Consider the following 23,340-nt stretch of genomic DNA (forward strand, 5'->3'; position numbering starts at 1 on the left):
GCCTGACTTATTTCGCTTAGCAGGACACCCTTGAGGTCCATCCACTTTCCTACAAATGGCCAGATTTCATTCTTTCTCATTGCCATGTAATACTCCATTGTGTATATATACCACATCTTCTTGACCCACTCATCAGGTGATGGGCATTTAGGCTCTTTCCATGTTCTGGCTATTGTTGACATTGCTGCTATGAACATTAGGGTACATGTGCCCCTATGCATCAGCACTCCTGTATCCCTTGGGTAAATCTCTAGCAGGGCTATTGCTGGGTCATAGGGGAGTTCTATGGATAGTTTTTTGAGGAACTTCCACACTGTTTTCCAGAGCGGCTGCACCAGTTTACATTCCCACCAACAGTGTATGAGGGTGCCCATCTCTCCACACCCTCGCCAGCATCTATAGTCTCTTGATTTGTTCATTTTAGCCACTCTGACTGGTGTGAGGTGGTATCTCAGTGTGGTTTTGATTTGTGTTTCCCTGATGATGAGTGATGCTGAGCATCGTTTCATGTGCCTGTAGGCCGTCTGGATGTCCTCCCTGGAGGAGTGTCTGCCCATGTCAGAAGCCCTGAGTTTGGAAGTGTTTTGGTTAAACCAAAGCTTCTTACAGAAAACTATTTTCTCTAATTGATGGATATTGCATTTTTTAAAAGTGACAGTACCTTTTTTATCTAGTGGTTGAGTCCTACTAATTTTCATTAGAAAAAATCCTGAATTTTGGAAATAGAAAGCATTTAAACAAAGAGAATTATCATGTGCACTGTTGACATCCAAAGGCGCGTGCCCATTTTGATTACCAGGGGTTATGTGGCAGGAAGTCTGAAGCTGACTTCTGGAAATTCCTGTACAGCACAGCCCAGTGAACATCCTCAGCTTTCCTCACACACATGCAATTCTGAACCGTGAGATCAAAGTACAGAAGACAGAGGAAGTAGAACTGACGAGTTCAAGTGGAGGAAACAAAGCAGAGACAGTTTTCCAGAGCTCTCTCTGTTGCTATTCTGGACTCAGCTGTGATGCCCACGTTTCTGGGTCTTTTCGCTCTCTGGCTTTTGATCTCCTACCTCCCTCCTCCAACCCCTCCATAGAACAGAAAGAGTTCCAGGAAATGAAGGGTGTAAAAGGAATGAAAGCACTTTCGTCCTCACAGATGACAGCCAGGGTGGCAGGAGGCAGTTCGGATCTCCGGTGCTTCGAATCCAAATGTCTCTTCCAACAGCTGAGGGCTAAAGCAGTGCAGCCTGTCTCCACGGACACAGCTGAGGCCCCCAAAACAAAAACACGTATTGGTCTCTCCACGCTGGCATCCACTGGCCCTGTGTGTTTGTTTTTTAAACTTTAAATGTTCCCGTGCTATTAATAGGTAAAATCGCCCCTCTGGTTAAGTACATGTGTTTCTGGCATGATACATTCCCTCCGTCTCCCAACTAAAAGTTACTATCATCTGTGGTAACAAGAGAAATGAAAATTCAGGAGGCATTATTAACATAAAGACAGGTTGTGCCCGAGTGGTTGACTAGTGATGACCTTGCTCTGGGTATTTCCAGCCTTTCCCCTTTCTCTCTCTCCACCTGGTCCGCTTCCTTCTCTTTCCTGGGGGAGTAGCTATAAATCCAGACCCCCCCTCCCCTTCCTCTTGTCCAGGGCCCATCGATCAGAGGACAGACCGTCATTTTGTCAGTATCATTTTAAGAAAGCTGTGCCTCATTTCAGGGCAGGGCCCCCTGTTACTTTCTCATAAACTTGGGTCTCCTCTGTTTAGTGACATCCTTGTCCCTTCATCCGTAAGTACTGCGCCTCAGCCACTTGATTCTTTATGATTCTACTCATACCTCTCAGGCTCTTACACTGCAGATAGTTTGGCACTCCTAGTATACATGTTAATTGTTCCTTTTTCTTTGTATGCTGTCATTTTTTAATGCCTGAAACCCTTATCCTCCCAATTATGTACTACCTTTGGTCCTCTATTCCTTTAAAATGAGGTTTCCTGGGGCACCTGGGTGGCATGGTCTGTTAAACGTCCAGCTCTTGATCTTGGCTCAGGTCATCTCATGGTTCATGAGTTTGAGCCCCACAACAGGCTCTGAGCTGGCGTCACGGAGCCTACTTGGGATTCTATCTCTCCTTCTCTCTGTCCCTCCCCCCTTGTGCCCTCTCTCCCTCCCTCTCAAATAAATAAATAAACTTAAAAGAAATTTTTAAATGAAATTCCAAATTCTGTGACCATACTTAATCTGACTATTCAAAAATGGAGGCATTAACATTTATATGCTGGGTTTTAGTGGGGTTAATATAACAGTGGTTTTGTTTTTGTATGTGCTGTCTTCATTTCACATGTAAATCTCTTGAAACAGACAGTCCTTAAATGTTTGTCCCTCTCTTCTTCCTTACCATGATCAGGATGTGGTAGGTTCAAAAACTAAGCTTGTGGCTATTTATCTTGGATACAAGATCTTTTTTTGGTGTAGAGGTGTTCAAAAATCATGGTCCTCTCCAAAGCTCATTGAAAGAACTTCTTAACTATCCTTAAATTTTAGCATTCCTGCTCTGGGCAATGGCACGTTTATGAATTTGAACATTTATACATCCAACTCATGACAGCCTTGCTTTGGTCATTCAGAATTACCTTTAATTGCAAATGCCTCTTTTGGTTTATTCATAGCATATTCTTTTCTCTCTTAACTCCTGTAAATATATTCGGAATGATCCAGTTGCTCTCCAGAATCTAAGTTTTAATTTATAGTTACTTCTAAAGCACCTGAAGTACTTTCTGATCTTACTTAATATTCTGGACATTTTGAATATTTTCTGTAATAGCTAAAGATTTGTTAATATTGTACTTTCTCTTTTTTTATTTCCCCTCTGGGTTTCATGCTCCATTTAAAAAAAAATGTGTATTTATTTGGGGCCAGGCAGGGGGTGGTACAGACAGAGACAGAGTCCCAGACGGGCTCCGCTCTTTCAGGGCTCAATCCCACAAAGTAAGATCATGACCTGAGTCAAAATCAAGAGTCTGATGCTTAACCAACTGAGCTACCCATTTTACCGTATGCTTCTGTTTTCCTATCTTTCTCTTTTGGTAAGTGTTTCATTCTGCTTTTAAATCTAGTTCTTCCCCCAAACACATCCTTCAGGCCAAAGTTTTCATAAAAGTTCTCTAAAATATCTCAGGTACATGAAAGGGGCTTATTCTGACACTTGGCAAATGCTGTAGAAGCACAGCTTCAGAAAAGGAGTGGATCTAGAAATACAAAAACTATTTAAAGTCCTTGGCCTTGAGAAAATTGTATTTTGTTTAAAGGAGCTGTATTAAACATGTTTTTAGAAATTTTGTTAGCACAAAGCAAAGCAGCATGCAAAATGCCCTTTACATGCTGAGGGTGTAAATAGTAAAAGGGAACTCACGATCAACAGCATCCATCTGCCTTTCCTGGAAATTGGAAAAGTCAGTTGCTGCCTCTTAGATATATTTTCTCTTGTCATTTTCTTTTGTTGTTTTCCGTTTGTGCTTGGCCTCAAAATTGCACTACTGAGAAGTTACTTACTTTGATTATGATTCTGCCTGTGATCATTGTTTCTTCCAACTATGAAGACAGTCTGAGCCACCCATGGAACCCCCTTCTATGGGACGATGCGATAATATGGTTTCAAATTATCGCTCACCTAATGATTGTTTGCACACATGCTGGTTCAGTGAAAGGGGAGTGCAAAGACCACATTTCCCTCCCCTCACCCACCTTCCACGTGGCCTTCTTCCAGTACGAGTTGTAAATCACACCTGGAAAGGAGTTGACTAGATTGAGAGAAAACGTTAAGCCCAAGCCCTTTTCACAGTGCTGATTGTCGCCCTGCCCTGGACGTACACTCAAAGTTGTGCAGTCAGTATTATTCACAGTTTCTTATATGCAGACATTGGAAGGAAAGAGATGGAGGCCGATATCGACATGCCCTGGGCACGGAACCGTGGGGAGTTGCAGGGAGCTGGGAAAGAGCGGAGAGAATACTCCTGGCTAGGGCCAGCGCACAGAGGGAGGACAACATGATACACCCAAGGCCACGGGAGAAGAGCAACAAGGCTAGAACGGAGAACGCTTTCTGAAAAGCGGAGGAAGACGGCACAGCTCTGGTGGGTCTTGGCTCCTATCCAGATGCCGCAGTCGGATGCCCGATAGAAAGCCATTGTGGGTCCTGGGGCAGTGGCCTAACATAATGGAGGCGGTGTCCCAGGGCGATGAATCAGGCATTGATGTCCCAGAGGCTTGGAGAGGGAGATCCTGGAGATCACTGCTGTGTGTTCTGAGGTTCAAGGGAAACGTGTGCAGCTGTGGCTCCCCAGAGCTGGTGACTTCATCCTGAAGCAGTGACAAAAGCCCTTTTGGGTTTTTTGTTTTCTTTTTTTAACATAAACTAGTTTGAGTTGGGTTTCTGTCCCTTCAGAATCAAAATCGTGACAGTTAAATGCTTTTTGGGATTCAGTTGCCTTAAGCTTTGAAAGAGCAGGGATTTGGACACACACAATTAGGAGAAGATAGAAAGGTGGCAGTGAGTCACGTGATGGGTCACCACACAGGTACTTGTCCATTATAATGCGGACAGAGGGGAGCTCTGTGATACCCATTTAAAGAGGTCATTGGGGGAGCACCTGGGTGGCTCAGTCAGTTAAGTGTCCATCTTCGGCTCAGGTCATGATCTCACAGTTGGTGAGTTCAAGCCGTGCATCAGGCTCTGTGCTGACAGCTCAGAGCCTGGAGCCTGCTTCGGATTCTGTGTCTCCCTCTTTCTCTGCCCCTCCCCTGCTCATGCACTGCCTCTCTTTCTCTCTCAAAAATAAACAAACATGAAAAATATTTAAAAAAAAAAAAAAAGGTGTGTTGGGGCCAGTTGGTGCCCTGGGGCAAGCCATTCCTGCATGCCTGGTATAGGCACTGAACCTTATCCCCGTGGCTGTGGTGGTGTGCTTGGTACTCAGCAGAAATCATTTCCAGCCAGCAGAACCTTTCCTGTGCAGTCAGATAGTCTGTTTGCTCTTGTTCTTTTGGGCCCTCTTGGTTTCTTAGATAAGTTTTCGAACGAAATGTTAGGCATCTCTTGCTGACAATAGATGTCTGTTCTACCTGTCTGTCTGTTAAATCTGTCTAAAACTAGGTTTACAAAACCCTGCCCACATAACTCCATTCCCTCTTGCATCCCCTGTATTTGCCAGTGGCAGTCTGTCTCCCCCGTCCCCCACCTAACCTTGGGGTTATCTTGCAAGTTGCTCTCCACTGCTTGTTTTCTGCTCCCTTCCGGTGTTATCTCTGGCGTGGCTCTCCAGTGCAGTCTCTGCCTCTTGCCTCGGACTCATCCTCCTCTCTGCCTCCAGCCCCCCTCCCTGAGCCTGGCCGCAGATGGAATGTAAATCCTCCAGAAGTACTAGCTCAGCAGACCCTCACGATGGAAGTGTGGGAGAAGGTGGGCACTTGATACCCTGCTGTTTCATTCCTTCTGCTTTAAAATGTTCACTTTATCCCTGCTGCCACACAAAGGAAGTCCAAAAGCAGCCCGCTCTCATTAGGAGTCAAACTTCACAGCATAATTGAGTCTTCTTTCTGCTGCCTGTACTCCAGAAAAAACCACACTGCTCGTTTTCCTTGCGCATGTGTGACTCTACCTTGTCTATGTGTTTTTGCTTCTGCCTTTCCTTGTATTTCTGGTGCCTTTTGGTATCCCTCCAAGTCTAAGTTATTTATACCCAGCTCAAACGTTCGTCCTTCCTTCCCCGATGACTGTTGCACAAATATAGTGTCATTCTGGGTAGAGAAGTGGCAGAGCTGACTGCATTGTTATATTGGGAGGTTTTGATTTTCTCCATCCGAAGGAGTTGATTAATTAACAACACAAATAGAAATACCATTTACAGTTCTGGGTTCTTGTCCTGAAATGTATTTCTGACAGCTGTCATATATGTCTGCTAAGTGAGAACAGACATGCTGCTCCCCCATACGCACACAGTGACCATGCTTATTTCCTCCTCAGATCATCCCTGATTCTCCTCTTGACAATTAGAAGAGATTTCTGAATTCCCAAGGCACTATCTTTATGGTAGATATCCCTTATAACCTGTATTCTGCTTTACTTAGGTGCTAAAGTAGAGGCTACTGGAGAGGGCAGCATCTGGAAGTGTATTTTATTTAAACTTAGTAGGACCCCAAACATTTGAGGATAGTGCGGTGCCTGGGTGGCTCAGTCAGTTAAGCATCTGACTCTTGATTTCAGCTCAGGTCATACTCTCACAGTTGGTGAGTTTGAGCCCCAGGTCAGGCTATGCACTGGCAGTGCAGAGCCTGCTTGGGATTTTCTCTCATTGTCTCTGTTTGCCCCTTCCCTTCTTGCTCGCTCATTCATTCATTCATTCATTCTCCCCCTCCCCCCGCCCCTTCCCCCTCTCTCTTTTTTCTCAATGAAATTTTTTTTTAATGTTTTCTATTTATTTTTGAGAGACAGAGAGACAGCACAAGGAGGGAAGGGTCAGAGAGAGAGGGAGACACAGAATCCGAAAACAGGCTTCAGGCTCTGAGCTAGCTGTCAGCACAGAGCCCGACCGGGGCTTGAACCCACCAACTGTGAGATCATGACCTGAGCCGAAGCCTGATGCTTAACCGACTGAGCCACCCAGGCGCCCCTCTAACTCTGTCTTCTTCTTCCTCTCCCTCTCTCCCTCCCTCCCTCCCTCCCTCTCTCTCTCTCTCTCTCTCTCTCTCTCTCTCTCTCTCTCTCCCCCTCTTTTTCTCCCCCCTCTCTCTCCCCCTCTCCCTCTTCCCCTCTCTCCCTCAAAATAAATAAAACATTAAAAAATAAAAACACTTGAAAACATTTAAGGATAGCAAACCCACCTATTTTTATGATTTTTGCTATATTTTGCATCTTCTTTATAAGGATATTAATATGTTTTTAAGTGTTCATAGAATAATACAGTGCATCAAAATTTATAAAGAACTCAATTCCTGCCTCTTCCATTCTCCATCTGCCTCCCTGGTAGCTTCTTGTAGACTGTACCTGATTATAGTTGTGGTGGTTACTTCATTATCGACAAAAATGTTGATATCCTGCTCTTTCTTATTATTAACTTTAAACCTTATCTCTTCACTTTCCTGTTTTGAGGGACCGTAAGTCAACTCAGACTAACTCTCTGCTTCCCTTTACCTACTCCCAATGTTAAGTGGGCATATCTAAGTCCTACTTTCTCTTTTATCTCTTTATTTTAATTTTTTTTACTGTTTATCTATTTTTGATAGAGAGGGAGGGAGGGAGAGGGAGAGGGAGAGAAAGCGCACAGTGGAGGGACAGAGAGGTAGATACATAATCTGAAGCACATGGCAGGCTCTGAGCCCGATGCAGGGCTCAAACCCACAAACCGTGAAATCATGACCTAAGCCACCCAGGCGCCCCTGTCTGTTATCTCTTTCAATAATACATCAACCTACATCTGATGAACAGCCAGTGCACAGGTTTTCTCATGAGAACTTGGGGGTGTGCTTGGAGGGAGGTGAGTGAGGGGGTCAGGAGCTTAGGAGGGGTGGACAGGGCAGGTCCCCAGGTGCCTTGAAAGCTATTAAGGACTTGGACTCAGAATTGAAGAGTTGGGGCTCCTAGATGGCTCAGTGTCTGACTCTTGATTTCAGCTCAGGCCATGATCTCCCGTTGGTGAGTTCAAGCCCCATGTTTGGCTCTGCACTGACAGCATGGAGCCTGATTGGGATTCTCTCCCCAGCCCTTCCCCTTCCTCCCACTGCCTCAAAATAAATAAACTTAAAACATAATAATAAAGAATTGAAGAGTCCAGGAAGATTTCCCTTGCTCCATAATCTGTTTCATGGAAGAAACACATTAGAAGATATGCATTAGAAGGCTTGGGATTTTGTTTTTGCTTGTTTGCTTGTTTGTCTTAAGTTTTCTTCTGTGCTCTCAATGTAAAATTTACTTCGCTCTTGGTTTATCTTGGTGTTTTCCTTAAGACTTCAGGCTTTCTTCAAGGGGCTGGCAATCCCGTGTTGTCATTTCCCGTTTCAGAAAGAGGGACTAGAGAGCTGTTCTGGGATCTGTGGAAAGACACGGGTGGTGAATTGGCACCTAGCCTTGGGATTACTTGATTCCGAATGGAAGGATGAGAAGGATTTACCGCAGGGCTCCACACTCCGTACTGGGTACCCTGGTTTTCTGCACCTAAGTTTGTTCAGTCTGTTAGTTGAAACCTTTCCAATACGTCACCCCCATGGCTAAGTGACTGCCGGCTTCATGGTAGATCTGACGATGGGTATGGGAGTCAGGAGGAGACATTCAAAGAGCTCTTACTCAGCAGCTCCTGGTGGCTCCGTCAGCTGAGCATCCAAACTTTGGATTCTGGCTCAGGTATTGATCCCAGGGTCATGGGATTGAGCCACATGTTGGGCTCCATCGCCTACTGAAGAATCTCTTTCACTCTCTCCTCCCTTCTCCCTTACTCATGGTCTCTCAAAATAAAATAGAGCAAAATAATAAAATCTCCCTTACACCTTTACGATAATTCCATGCATTCATCAACCTCTTAGTCCTTCTCACTGGACTCTGACAGACCAGATCACTGTTCTCTTATCTTCCACTAATGCCCATGTTCTAATTATAGCTTCCTTACTTTGCTGCATGAGTTAAAATTGTACTTTGTTTTCTACTTTGCATATTACAGAAATTTGGGAACTTACTCCTCTGTTGATGGTTTCCCTCCATTATGATAAGCAGGAGTACTACTTATTTTAAAGGCCTCAGAAAGGAAAAATAAACATTTGTGCTCCATTTCTCTATTTTGAACTAGAAGCCTGTCCGGTTTCATTAAAGGTTTCACTGAAAGCAAAGAACACTATGTTTTTGGCACTTTTTCCCCCTATCTGCCAGTAAGCCCATTAGAAAAAAAGTTAATTTGTTACAGGCATTTTATTTTTTTATGTTTACTTATTCATTTTTAATTTTTAAAAATGTGTATTATTTTTGAGGGAGAGACAGGCAGAGCATGAGCAGGGGAGAGGAAGACAGAGAAAGAGACACAGAATCCAAGACAGGCTCCAGGCTCTGAGCTGTCAGCACAAAGCCTGACACAGGGCTTCAACTCGGGAACAGTGAGATCATGACCTGAGCCAAAGTTGGATGCTTAACCAACTGAGCCACCCAGGTACCCTCTTGTTTATTTTGAGAGAGAGAGAGAGAGAGAAAGAGAGAATCCCAAACAGGCTCTGCCTTGACAGCACAGAGCCCAGTGCGGGCTCAGTATCACAAACCATGAGATCACGACCTTGATCTGAAGTCAAGAGTCCGATGCTTAACCGACTGAGCCACCCAGGCGCCCCAACATTTTATTCTAATGTTATGCCAACCCCTAATATCCACTGAACTTCTAAAAATTATTTAATATCATTTATTCAAAAAGTCAATTCTAGAATATTATAAACATTGGTGATATAGTTGTGATAAGAATTGTTTCTCCTAAATATTTTAATCAATAGCCCATTAGAAAAATTGGCAAAATATAATGGAAACAGCTAATTCACAACATAGGAAATTAAAAAATACCTGAGAATACACTCAACCTTACTCATAAGAAGAGACCAATAAGTCAAAGTGATGATGGAATTTTTCTTACATTTTCAAAGATCAAAGATTTTAAATGAGGCATCATTAAAAGTACTGTTCTTATCCTATGTGCTAGGCACTCAGAAACATTATTTTTTTCTCTTGGCTTAACACTTGATTAGTAAGAATATGTAAACATAGTTTCATATGGTTGGAATGGGTTACTAAACCTACTGAGGGCAATTTGGCAACAACTATAAATGTTTTAAATTGTGTACATTTTGACACAGGTGTTCCATTTCCAGGAAATTATCGTATGGATACATTCACACATATAAACATACAAGGATATTTGTTACAGTGTCATTTGTATTTGTCTTAGACTGAAATCTACCTAAATGCCCATCAATAAGGAACTGGTTGAATTGTATTTCATCCATTAGAGTGGAACTCCATGCAATCATTAAAAAGAATGAGGAAGCCCTGTATATTCTGATAGGGAAAGAGCACCAAGATAAACAGTAAGTAAAAAAGACAAGCTATATGATAACATGGTATCATTTGTACTTAAAAATACACACACTCATATATACACAGCCTCTTGCTGGAAAGACACACAGGTACCAGGGATCGTCGTAGGTGCCTCTTTAGAGAAAAACAGGGCCACTGAAATAGGAATAGAAGGGAGATTTGGCTTTTGATTTGTAACCTTTTTTTTTTTTTAAAGTATTTTTGAGAGAGCACAAATAGGGGAGGTACCGAGAGAGGAGGAGGAAAGAGGATCCAAAGCAGGCTCCATGCTGACTACAGCAAGCCCAGTGTGGGGCTTGAAGTCAAGAAACGTGAGATCATGACCTCAAAGTCAGAAGCTCAACCAACTGAGCCACCCACGTGCCCCATTTTTGTAATTTGTTTTTAATTGAAGTCTAGTTGATACCCAATGTGACTGGAGTTGCAGGTGTACAACATAATGATTCCATAGGTCTATACGTTATGCTGTGATCCCCACAAGTGCAGTTTCCATACAATATTAAATACCATCCAACTCTGGGGCACCTGGGTGGCTCAGTCGGTTAAGCGCCAGCTTCAGCTCAGGTCATGATCTCAGGGTTCGTGGGTTTGAGCCCCACATTGGGCTCTGTGCTGACAGCTAGCTCAGAGCCTGAAGCCTGCTTCGGATTCTGTGTCTCCCCTCTCTCTGACTCTCCCCTGCTCGCACTGTCTCTCTCTGTCTCTCAAAAATAAATTAAAAAAACTTTTTTAAGTTTAAAAATAAATAAATAAATAAAAATACCATCCGACTCTATTCCCTGTGCTGTACCTTTCATCCCCCTGACTTTGTCATTCTATCAGGAAACCGGTATTTCTCCTAAACGCATTTTGCCCATCCTCCTACCCCTCTGGCAGCTATCAGTTTGTTCTCTGTATCTACGGGTCTCTTTCTGCTTTTAGATTGTATTTATTCATTTATTTTGGTTGTTTTTTAAGACTCCAAATATAAATGAAATCATAAGCTATTTGTCTTTGTCAGTCTGCCTTACTTCACTTAGCATTATACCCCTGGGTCCATCCATGTTGTGACACATAGCAAGGTCTCATTCTTTCGAATGGCTGTGTGATATTCCATTGTGTATATATACTGCATCTTCTTTCTTTATTCATTGATAGATGCTTGGGCTGCCTCCACAGCTTGGCTATTGTAAATAATGCTGCAGGAACACAGGGGTGCATATGTCTTCTCAAATCGTTATTTTTGTTTGCTTTGGGCAAATACCCAGAAATGGAATTATTGGGTTGTATGGTGTTTCTATATTTAATTTTTTGAGGAACCTCCATACTGTTTTCCACAGTGGCTGCCCCAAGTTACCTTCCCACCAGCTATGCACAAGGGTTCCCTTTTCTCCACATCCTCACCAACATGTGTTATTTCTTGAGTCCAGCCATTTTGACAGGTGTGAGGTGATATCTCACACTGGTTTTGATTTCCATTTCCCTGATGACTGGAGAAGACTGGACACATCTTTTCATGTGTCCGTTGGCCGTGTGTACAGCTTCTGTGGAAAAATGTCTATTCGGGTCCTCTGCCTATTTTTTAGTGAGATTATTTGGTTTTTGGTGTTGAGTTGTATAAGTTCTTTATATATTTTAAATATTAACCACTTAGCAGATATATCATTTGCAAATAGCTTCTTGCATTCAGTAGGTTGCCTTTTTATTTGCTTGATGGTTTCTATCACTGTGTAAAGGCTTTTTATTTTGGTGTATTTCCAATAGTTTATTTTTGCTTTTGTTTCCTTTGCCTAAGGAGACATATCTAAAAGAATGTTGCTAAAGTTAATGTGAAAGAGATCACGATGTTTTTTTCTAGGAATGTTAGGTTTCAGGTCCCACGAGTAAATCTTTAATCCATTTTGAGTTTATTTTTGTGTATGGTGTAAAGAGGCGGTCCAGTTTAATTCTTTTACAGGTAACTGTCCATTGTTCACAGCACCATTTATGGAATAGACCATCTTTTTCCTATTGTGCATTCTTCTTTGCTTTGTCATGGATTAATTGACCAACCAAGTGTGGGTTTAATTCTGGGCTATTCTCTTCCATTGATCTATGTGTCTGTTTTTGTGCCAATACCATACTGTTCTGATTACTACAGCTTTGTGTAATATACTCTGAAATCTGGGATTGTGATGCCTCCAGTCTTGTTGTTCTTTGCCAAAATCACTTTAGGTGTTTGGGGTCTTTTTGTGGTTCCATACAAATTTTAGGATTGTTTGTTGTAGTTCTGTGAAAAATGCTGTTGGTATTTTGATAGGGATTGCACTGACTATGTAGATTGCTTTGGACAGTATAGACGTCCAAATATTTTAACAATATTCTTTCAATCCATAAACATGGGCTGTCTTTTCATTTGTGTCCTCTTTTCTTCCTTTCATCAGTGTTTTAGAGTTTTAAGAGTTCCATTTGTAATTTTTGAATTATGCCTTCTAATACTTAGAAATGAATATGTAGATAGATACATAAAATGTAAAGCTTCTAGACAAAGAAATATCCGAATTGTAGATGAAAGACTCTCCTTCCTGACTTACAAAAATCTTGTTTGGGAGATTTGGCATTTATCTTGCAATTGGAGAGGTTGAGGGGTCTTAGATGGGTCTTAGATGGTCTCCATCACCAACTCCTGCACCTTTGCACCCCATTCTGTTCCTTTATAGTTCCCGTGATGTCTCGATTTGTACTATGGCTGCTGCTGCCCACCCCCACCCAGAGCCCTCCTCTGTCCTTATAGCCCATCTCTGTGCTTCTCACGTATTGTTACCCTTGCCTGCCAGCCAGCCTTGAAGCCACTAAGCAAGTAGCACACCAAAACAAGGGTTTGGTTCCCCAGGCCTTGGCTTGCCCAGGTGCACATTAGTGTGACAGACCTGGCCTTAATCACGACAATCCCATTTCCAAGATTTTATCTCAAGGAGATTGTCTGGTGAAACATATCCTATCTTCAGGTCACTTCCAAACCTTGTTGGTCAAGACAGTGGTTTCAGGATATGATGATCAGGGATTTTTTTTAAGTGACATGGATATAAACCTACCCTCACCCATACTACCAAGGGAGTTTGTGACATTTTTTTATGCCTTTCACTTTGACCAATTTAACTTGAAGGTAAATTCATGAAAAAAAAAAAAGTTTATGTAGGTGCCACACCCAATATGGGGCTTGAACTCACCACCCTGAGATCAAGAGTCACGCTCCTCACAGACTGAGCCAGTCGGGGGCCCCACTGAAGGTGGATTCAAACAAACACAGTCACCACTGCAATGAGAAAGGAACACAACTGCCTGGACTGACCACAAGGAGGCACCTGTTCTCATTTACTGGAGACACAGCCCATTTACTCACCTGAGATGCAACTTAATCCTCACTCTGCCCAGTAGCTATTTGACTTCCTTGTGATGATGGCTAAATTCAACTCATTCCCAGCATGAGGGACAAAGGGCCTAGGAGATGAATATGACAGGAGAAAGGAGAGCAGAGTTTACCTTAAAGAGACACTTTCCAGGATGAATGGGAGTTGGCTTCATGTAAGAATTCTGATTCTGAACAATTGTGAAACCTTGATCATCTTATCAGATGAATGAGGTCCTGGAATTGACATATAATGTACTGTCGATAGGGATGGTCCAACCCATGTTTTTATTTGTAGATTGTGTAACAGTGTGAGGCAGTGGCTTACTGAAACCAGCACTTCCTAGCTGGTAATAAAAATGTATTCTCCTCAACAGTACTATCAAGCTTGGTTGGCATAAGCATGCCTCTGGCTCATTGCTCTGGAATTCCTACTGAAAAGCTTCTGAGCCGATCAGTGCTACTTCAGTTGGGGTGAAGATGAGAGAAGAAATGACTTGCCAAGGCTGAGTGTGGGTTGATCCTGGGTTCCCAACATCTGCTCTTCTACAGATCCTTAAAACTGTCACTTATTTGTGTCAACTGCCCAGCTGTGAGGATCCTGCCCTGTCAGCAAAGACCCTTCCCATAAGCATGTGTTGAAAGAGGAAGGTTGGAACACGCCACTGCTGGGGCATCCGCTAGGACCACCTCCACTGATCACTGAGATGCTCCAGCTCATTTTGCAAGTACTCAACAGCAGCAGTGATTATTTGGCAAAAACAGCCTTTGCCATCACTGCACTTAGGGTGTGGGTGAAGATTGGGTCAAGGGTGTTGGGGAATGCAGACATCACCTCACCAGTAGGGCAGGAGAGCTCACTGAGAACAAGGTGGACCCTGTGAGCATCATTGTGCAGAATCCATGCCAGCATAAGACCTCAGACTGGTTCCGGAACAGACAAAAGGATGTCAAGGATGGGGAAAAAATCCAACCAGGTCCTGGCCAATGGTATGAAAAACAAGCTCCATGAAGACCTGGAGTGACCAATGAAGATTCGGGCCCAAAGAAGGTGGCGACACTTCTGGGGACTTAGTGTCTGAGGCCAGCACTCGAAGACCACAGGCTGCTGTGGCTGCACTGTGGTTCGTCCAAGAAATCTTTAGGCTCTGTCTGTGAATAGTTTATACACATATGGAAGGAAGGAAAGCGGGCAGGGACAGAGAGAGAAAGGAAAGAAAAAAAAGAAAAGGAAAGCAAGAAGGAAGAAAAGAAAAAGAAAGAAAGAATTATTCTTATGGTTTTGGGGTTTTTTTAGTTGATCCTTGTAGTCAATGTCCCTGAAAGGCCTTGTCTTATTGTTTTAAAAGGGGGGGGGCACCTATGTAGCTCAATCATTTAAGCACCTGACTCTTGCTTCAGCTCAGGTCCCAATCCCAGGGTCATGGGATCAAGCCTCATATGCAGCTCTGTGCTGAGCATGGAACTTTGTTAAACTGTCTCCTCCTGCCCCTCCCTGACTCATGCAGGTGCTTTCTCTTTCTTTGTAAGGGAGGAAAAATGATTGCTTTATTTATGTGCTTTAAATGAGACTTGTTACTTCCTCTTCCTTGCCAGTGAGTTCAGCTTTAGTGATGGTAACTTGCGAGTTCTTGAGGTGCCTTGAGGAACCCCCCATTCCCTCCCACGCTCTGCGCCCTCAGACACAGGTGGCCTCTGCTGTCGGGATTATCCCTAGTTCCGGTCCTGCCACAGGACCTCAGAGGTAAGGGTGCTGGCAGGAGTGATCTCCCCTGTGTTAGCGATCAACTGGCTGCCATTTCCATAGCATCTCTAAGTCAACAAACCTCAAAAACTGTATCAGCCCATGCACGAATGTCACTTCTGGTTGGAGACACTGCTGAATGAATCCCACCTCAGTCAAAATGTATAAAGGACCATGATGAGCACAATGCTGAGCTGAGTGCTATGGAAAAAACACACAAGTAAGGAACTTAGTAGTTGGATAAGTAACACATTTGCCCAGAGCTTAGGTCCTCTTAGGGGGCCTAAGAGGGGCACCTTTTTACGAGTGCTTCTTCGAGTGGGGAGGCTCTAAGTACACAGAGGTGCTGTACAGGATCCCAGTGGCTTGGTTCCTGCGTAACACTGAGTAAATATGTAAATAAATGCTCAGTGGATTATTGAGGGTCCATGCACACTTACTCTCTCTCCTGAAAGAGGGGCTCCCAAGTGAATTGCTGTCTGATGCCTTTGAAGAATCGGAATAATGTGTGTGCGTTGGAGAGGGTGGTTAGGAGAGATAGGCTCTAAAGCCCCTTAGCAGTTTCAAATGCTCTGAGTATGTGAATTGAACTCGATGCCAACATTAAATAAAATCCTCCCACGCCGTGTTTTCCTATTAATATTTCAAAGCCTTCCATGTACCTTTCATCACATAATGCAATTCATTTATGGTCCGAGCTCTTTTACATACATAAGTGCTTTTGAGCACTTTGAGAATTGGAGCAGTGGAAAGTTGGGCTTCTGTCCTTGAATATTCACATACTTAGGAAAAGAGAAATACTACCTACAGTGTAAGAATATGCATCATATGTCGGGATTGTTAACTGGATACCTTGTCAGATACCCTTGGTGTTGACTTTGACACTACTGTGGTGTTACTGGTATGGGCTGGCCTTTCGTACACTGAGAAAAGTGTCTTAAACAAGTAACCACAAAGCTTCAACTAATCAGTGACATTTCCTGCCTGTGCGGTCATCTGCAGGGGAAGACACCAAATAGGTGGTAAATTAGGATTAAAATTAGCCAAACTGTCATAGCGATGCTATCTTAGTATTTTCCCTCTATGTTCAGCCACCGTGGCGTTCTCACATTCTCGGAAATAGTTCTTGTGAATTCCGTGCTCTGCAGGCTCACACCGAAAAAGGTCTGCCCCCTGTAAATTAACACACCATGTATCTGCCCATCCCTTTCTCTCCTCTTGCTCCTATTGGAATTGGTGTTCCCAGTCCCTCAGATTGAGGGAGCTGTATCCACCACACTCATTACCTCCATTTGTTAGTGGTTCAATCTGCAAACCATCCTGACTTGTTTTTCTCTCTAGTCCTTCTTTCACCAGGGTCAGCCCTGGTTTCCTAAAAGCCTAGTGATGATTATATATCAGCACTCACCTAGACTCTGTGGTCAGTTTAAAAGTTAATAAGATCCTTACCCTGCCCTAGAGCTCTCACACTAAAGAGCTCAGAAGGGCACTAGATAGATAGACCAGTGATTGGGGGAAGGGGGTAGGTGGCAGGGAAAAGAGCTAGAGAATATGAGGGTGGGTGTGTACCCAGAGACCTCCCAGATGGACAGACCTAAGCTTGAATCCTAACTCAGAACCTTGAATCCTAACTTGAGTGCTGATTCTGGGAACTTGGGCAAGATGATATGTGAGGGCCTCCGATTCCAGACCTGTAAGCTGGGAGTCCTAATTCCTACCCAGCCCGGGTGGCCATGTGGATTAGCCTGGAAATTGCTTGGAGAGGGGTAGGTCCTTGGTTAAAGCTGGGACAACCCAGAGTGGGACCTCTATAACCACAACAGTGGGTGGTACAGAACGTCAGGGAAAGGCAGATAAAGGGGCGGGGCTCCCAGCAGGAAGACTCACAGCTGGCGGAGAGCGAGGAACACGTGTGCAGGGGCCCGCCCAGCCTCCCGGTGATCTGTCGCCTCAGCGCGCAGCTGGCAGGGCAGAGCTGGGCAGTGAGGGGCCCACCAGCGCCTGCTCGGGAGCCACCAAGTCCCCACAAAATCGGCTGTTTACCTGCAGGGCAGACAGGACCCGAAGCTCCTGCCCTTTGAGGCGCTGGCTGAGGGGCCTCAGAATGGAGATCTGGGAAGGGCACAGCTGTCCACGGTGACCTCAGCCTGTTGTGGGGCTTGAACTTCGTTCCACACTCCAGAAAGCAAGGGTTTCTCGTCGTTTTTCCTTCCACGCCCCCCTTCCCCGGATGTCTAAGGTGAAGTGTTTTTCTCTCTTCTCCAGCTCAGAGGCTGAGAATGGTCTGGAGGAGAAAAAGAAGATGTGCAGGTCGCCAACAGCCCAGCCCCCTACCCCGTCCGGCGAGGTCGAGTCCCCAGACCAGAAGAGGATCATTTCCTTGCGGTGACTGTCCTCACGTTGACTCTTGGTTCTTCGGGGCCTTCGGGGAGGAGGAGTGACTGGGAGGAGCTGGTGTTTCTAGTTTGATGGTGGCTGTCACGAGTGAGGATCCACTTGTAAGCAGATAGCCCCCTGAGAAAGAAGCTGGGGTGGGTTTCCTCAGTCCGCACTGGTGCTTGCCTTCCTTTCTCATCCCTTCCTGGCAGCATCTTTTCTTCCTGCCCCAGCGTAGTGCAGAACACCTGCCCCTCTCTTCAAGGACTGATCTTGCTAAGTGATAAGGCCAGGAGGGCCCACGGCCTGGCATAGATTGACACAGCACCTGGGCAGGCTGGCGGGGAGCTGGTGCGGCCTTCCCAGGTCGGAGTCTCTGCTGTGCCTGCGCGTGTGCACACCTGCTGCCTCACTCTCCTGGCAGCCACGAAAAAGCGGAGGGGGAACCCTGCCTGGAATCTCAGGACGGGGTGTGCGTGTCTCGGGTGCTGCCTGTTTCCTGGGCCTTTGCTGGGAGCCAGCGTCAGATTGGTCATGAGCCTAGACGGGACCAGGCAGTTTTGAGATGAGCCACCATCCCTGTCACTCTCAGAGCCTCTTTGTTAGGTGCTTGTTTCACATGCCAGGAAGAAGAAGGAGCTTAAAGTTGGTTTTTTGCCCTTAGAAGAGAATGATCATTTCATTGGTCAGTTAGAGTGCATGTAGCCAGGGGTCTGTCCTGAGTGGTGGAGTGATTACTGTTCTCCCTCTTTTTTTTTTTTTAATGTTTATTTTTGAGAGCGAGAGACACAGAGCGCAAGTGGGGAGGGGAAGAGAAAGAGGGAGACACAGAATCCAAAGCAGGCTCAGGGCCTGATGTGGGACTTGAACCCACAAACCATGAGATTGTGGCCTGAGCTGAAGTTGGACACTTAACCAACTGAGCCACCCAGGTGCCTCTGCTCTTCTCCCTCTTACTGGAACTGTCAGAACTGCACCTTTGGATCTTCTGGTCTCTGCTGAAGGATAATTAAATAACTCCTTCCTTTCCCTTCCTTTCTGGCTACACAGCCCATTCCCTCTCTCCACATCCTTCCTTCACTCAAGAGCAAACGTAAGTCTTCTCTCTCCCCCACATTTTCCTTTTCTGTTGTTTCCACTTCTCTTCATCAGTTGTGCATGGCTGTTTTGACACCTCACTTTCAACCCTTCTTTCTACAGCTGTTTGCTCTTAGAGCACCTCACCTCGCTCAGCAAATGGGTCTCTGGCAAACGCACAAAGCATGTTGTTTCTTGTATCTTTCACCATTATTGACTGTCTCCAAACACTCTGGGTTTTTCTCTACCTCCCCCAGGCTTCGGGTGAGAACAATACAGTCAATCATGAGGGCATGTTTGTTAAATGGGGTGGGTGTGTCATCTGTGCAGTTGTAGAGAGCCCCACGCTTGATTTAAGGCTCTGCTCTCGCTGTCTGGAAATTCCCAATTCTTGAATAAGAGGCCCTATGTTTTCATTTGCAATGGACTTCCCGTCCTGCTCATAGTGACCTGTGAGACGAGACAGTAACACAGTTGAAAAGACACAAAGATGCCCATACCGTATAAATAAGCGCCCCTCCCACCGCTTCCCCAGAGACCAGTGCTGTGCACACAAGCCCCTTCTGCGTTTGCCTCTTGAATTCATCAGGGTACAGCTACCCCTACTTGTCACAAATTGCTTACAGTCCTTCAAAATTTCAGATCACTGCCTTGGTGATTCCATTAATGTTTACTAGTGTAAATCAGTAGGTGATTAATTCAGATTAGTGGATAGTATAAATAATAAGTAATTTCCCATTTGTAAAAACAATTTTATTTCTTACTACAAATGTTGACTCAAAATTTTTTAAAAAAGTAATCCCTAGAATTATAAAGGAATTTGTCTCTGTGAATAGGGTCAGTGGCCAGTGGCTAAATCCAAATCCGACACCTTGAATCAATGAGAGGTATTTCACCTGTGGTTAGAGCATCATGGACTCAAACTGTTTGGGCTGGCAGGGGCTTGAAATATCATGTAGCCCATCTTTTCAGAGCTGAGAAACCCAGAGTCTACAGTCTTAACTCCAGTCCTTTCTGTCTCTAAGTCATACCCCTATACTGCCTGAATTACTCAGCATTCTTAAATCTGCTTTGAACCAAATACTCGTTTTAACTGAGCCTCTTTCTAAGGAATCATATTGTAGAATCATGGATTTCATGTGCCATTTTTCCCCATGCTCAAAAAAACTACATAATTGTATCATAAAAGTTGTTCGTATATACACCTCTAAAAATCACACATGCATTCCACTTGAAAATGATTCTGTTTGTCTGTAAGGTTGAATATAGTGCAAATTCACACATCTACTCCAGTGAAGAGCCAGGACTAGAATCACCTTAGAAACAAATACTCAGGCTCCGACCTCTGCCCCTAATAGAACAAAAGAAACCTTGACTTTCAAACATGGTCTTCATTTTTATCCTGATTTCGATTCTTTTGTTTTACCACTCGGAGATGTTTTGTTTCTCTTCTCCTCATACCCAACTCCTGCTCATCCTCTGAGGCCCAGTGTATCAATCCTGCATTGTGCCATTGATCACCTCTTACCTTCTTTTGACTTAGAATCTCTATACCTTCTCCTAACACCTGTGGTATGTATTATTTGGCACTCACTCTTGTACCGCCTTTAAAAAAAAGATGTTGTATGCATTCACAGGCTCCTTATGGAAAAAGGAGCCTCTGGGCCTTTAATACAATGCCCTACTCATTTAACCCATGTTAAATATTAATAGAATTCTGAAACAAAAATACTGTTTAATTGAGCTATAGCTGCAGTTTTGTTTAATAATTTGCCTATAGTACTCCTATTTTACTGCCTAAAATACTTTTAGACAGTATAATTACCTTCACAATTCAGTTAGTATTTCTCCCTTCTAGAAGCCTGCATTTCTGCAGTTTGAGATTGCCGCCTGTGAAACCATCCGGTCCCCTACACACTATGCCATGTAAATGCTCTTGGAGTATTATGGGTGATCACTGACGTCCAAAAAATACAAAACAAAACAAATGTCAGGGGTTTTTTTTATGAGATGGTATACTAATCAAAATTTATTAGGATTAATGAGTAGCATTAAACAATTCATCTTACAGACTCCCTGGGTTCTCTTTCCTCAGGTCAAAATCCAGTTTTGATGGTGCCTCTATAGCAAGTGATAAGAACGACTGTAAAACAGAAAGCAAAAATGAATCTAAGGCGGACAGGAAGAAGTCTTCATCTTCCAGCCAGGTAACTTGGGGATGTGGAGTACCTCCTCCCAGGGGACCGGGGCGGGGGAGCACCCTGGAGCCAAGGGAAAGGAAGAGCCCAAGTGTGCATCTTCCTGCCGTTCAGGAGTCTCATAGGCAGATTGTAGAGGATGTGAAGACAGAACAGGGTGCAGGTCCTTTGGCCGACTCTTAATTAATCAGTATTGAACTTCACCACTGACCTTCTGGTATATCCTGGGTGGCAGGAGTTGCAAACCGGGACCCCTGACTCTGACAAGTGCCTGGAGAGCAGGGACCTGTGTGGGAATGTGCTGGAATCATACTCAACCAGGATAATTAGCTTGCCTAAGAATTAAGAGAGCTGTGATGTCCTGGCAAATGAAGGGGAGTGATACAGCGCCTGTGAGAATGGAGGCAACCCAGCCGTCCCCCGAAGAGGAACACCTGTGGGCAGTCAGGATTCTTTTCCAGAAGCAGTTCGGTTCCGCCCCAAAACCCACCCTATGGGTTACAAGGCCCAGTCCTGTGCTGCGAAGTGCGCATACTCACTGGGGCCAGTAGTTTGAGGTGGTTTTTTGACACTCCCCCTGCAAAACACTCAAGTATGTGTTTCCTAAGAACAAGAACAAAAACCCATTGGCACACACAAGAAATTTAAATAGTAAGTATACAAAAAGATTACTCCTATAAAATCCATGTCAGGGTTCCACAGTCGTCCCAGTACTGATGCCTGGATACGTGTTTTTTGGCACCCCCCCGCACCCAGACTCCAGTCAGGAACCACCTACTGGATTGATCTGTCCCTTTTAATACACATCATTTCTACCATCTTTTTTTAAATTAATTAATTTTTTGGCTTTTATTACTTTCACATTTGCTGAGACTTCAGGTTCCAGCTGTTTTGTGGGGTTTTTTGGCCCAGGTTTTTGTTTTTTAATGTTTATTCATTTTTGAGAGAGAGAGAAACAGAGCGAGCAAAGGAAGAACATAGAGAGAGGGAGACACAGAATCTGAAGCAGGCTCCAGGCTCCGAGCTGTCAGCACAGAGCCCGACGCAGGGCTCGAACTCACAAGCTGCAAGATCATGACCTGAGCCGAAGTTAGATGCTTAACTAGCTCAGCCACCCAGGCGCCCCTTGGCCTAAATAATTTTTAAATCAAGTTACACAACTGATACTCACTATAGCCATTAGAAAAGAAAAATAAAATCTCAGGAAAGCCCCCTTGGAATACCTCACTTTAATCCAGGTTACTTTGAGGAAGCAGCATGAGATTATCTACTTTACATTAGGTGTTTATAAAGTAGTTGACTGTGAGGACCATCTGTCACCTGGAGGACCGTTCTAAAGCTCTTCCTTACGGCGATACTAGGGCCACTTCTGCGCGGTTGGGCATGAAGGGCCTGCTTGTACTGTCTCTGTTCTCATAAGACTTTTTCTTATCAAAAGCATCCTGTCGGGGTGTCTAGGTGGCTCAGTCAGTTAAGTGTCCAACTCTTGATTTCCGCTCAGGTCATGATCTCACAGTTCATAGGTTCAAGCCCCATATTGGGCTCTGTGCTGACAACACAGAGCTTGCTTGAGTTTCTCTCTCTCCGTCTCTGCCCCTCCTCTGCTCACTCTCTCTGTCTTTCTCAGAATAATTACACATTTTAAAAAATCCTGTCAGGCAGAGGTCCTGCGGACGGAAGACCAGTTCTACCTCTTAGCTGTGTGGTGCCATTGAAATAACTCTGTTTACCTGTGGCACACTCTCCAGATGGATGGAATGGGGACACCTGTCCCCGGGTTATTTGGGGACGGTATTGGGAAAGGCATGTTACCAAATGGAAATTGCTGGCTGTACATTGTTGTTGTCCCAGTTGTGGAAACACCTGCCTCATTGACCATGGAGCATTGTGCCGTCTTTCAGACTCTTGGGGCTTCTACCGCCCTGGAGAGTGGAGTTATTTTTATGAAGTCTGACTTTGGCTTGAGGGTCATCCTCCCCCGATACTGGCTAAGGATAAGTCCTCACAACAAAAGTAGTGGTTGTGGGTGTTTTGGTTGTATTGTCCATGTAAGCCTCCCGCCGGTCCTCTGAGGTGGGCAGTATGTGTGCCTTCCGACACAGGGGGAGGCTGAGGCCCAGCGAGGCTCACGCACTAGGTCACAGTCACACACCAAGGAACCGTGTAGCCAAGACTTGAACTCAGGTGTATGTGAGCTTCTAAGCACTGCTGTCCTCCAAGAGTCCTTGTATCCTTAGTGCCCTGGGATCTACTGCCTTCCCTGGTGAGATCCCTTGGTGTTCCGTGTCATTTGGACATGTCACATTGTTCCATAGGGACATCCTTGTTAGCCACCTTGGCAGAAGGCTGCAACATGATTGCTCATGTCTGTCTAGCCAGCAGGTCACTAATCTTGTTGGAAAATGAAATGTCTGTGCCCTGCCTTCCTTGAAGGGTTGGGTTGAAGACTGTAAGATCAGAGAGAAGGAA

At 44.5% G+C, this 23,340-nt stretch overlaps 1 protein-coding gene across 4 annotated transcripts in view; it reads left to right on the forward strand.

Annotated features, from left to right (window-relative positions):
- The window catches only part of GRAMD2B (GRAM domain containing 2B), a 72,238-nt gene that overhangs the window by 28,894 nt on the left and 20,004 nt on the right, over positions 1-23,340 (forward strand). The window contains exons 1-3 of one of the 4 annotated variants that reach the window (XM_029941808.1): positions 17,205-17,605; positions 18,647-18,689; positions 20,769-20,880. In XM_029941808.1, coding sequence (XP_029797668.1) covers positions 17,500-17,605; positions 18,647-18,689; positions 20,769-20,880 — 261 coding nt within the window. In that variant the 5' untranslated portion in view covers positions 17,205-17,499. Of the gene's footprint in view, positions 1-17,204; positions 17,606-18,646; positions 18,690-20,768; positions 20,881-23,340 lie in introns of those variants that run through there. The other 3 variants (XM_029941810.1, XM_029941806.1, XM_029941807.1) reach the window with 3 other exon arrangements.

The sequence above is a fragment of the Suricata suricatta genome, chromosome 6, assembly GCF_006229205.1.
Source record: "Suricata suricatta isolate VVHF042 chromosome 6, meerkat_22Aug2017_6uvM2_HiC, whole genome shotgun sequence".
In the NCBI taxonomy this organism is placed as follows: Eukaryota; Metazoa; Chordata; class Mammalia; order Carnivora; family Herpestidae; genus Suricata; species Suricata suricatta.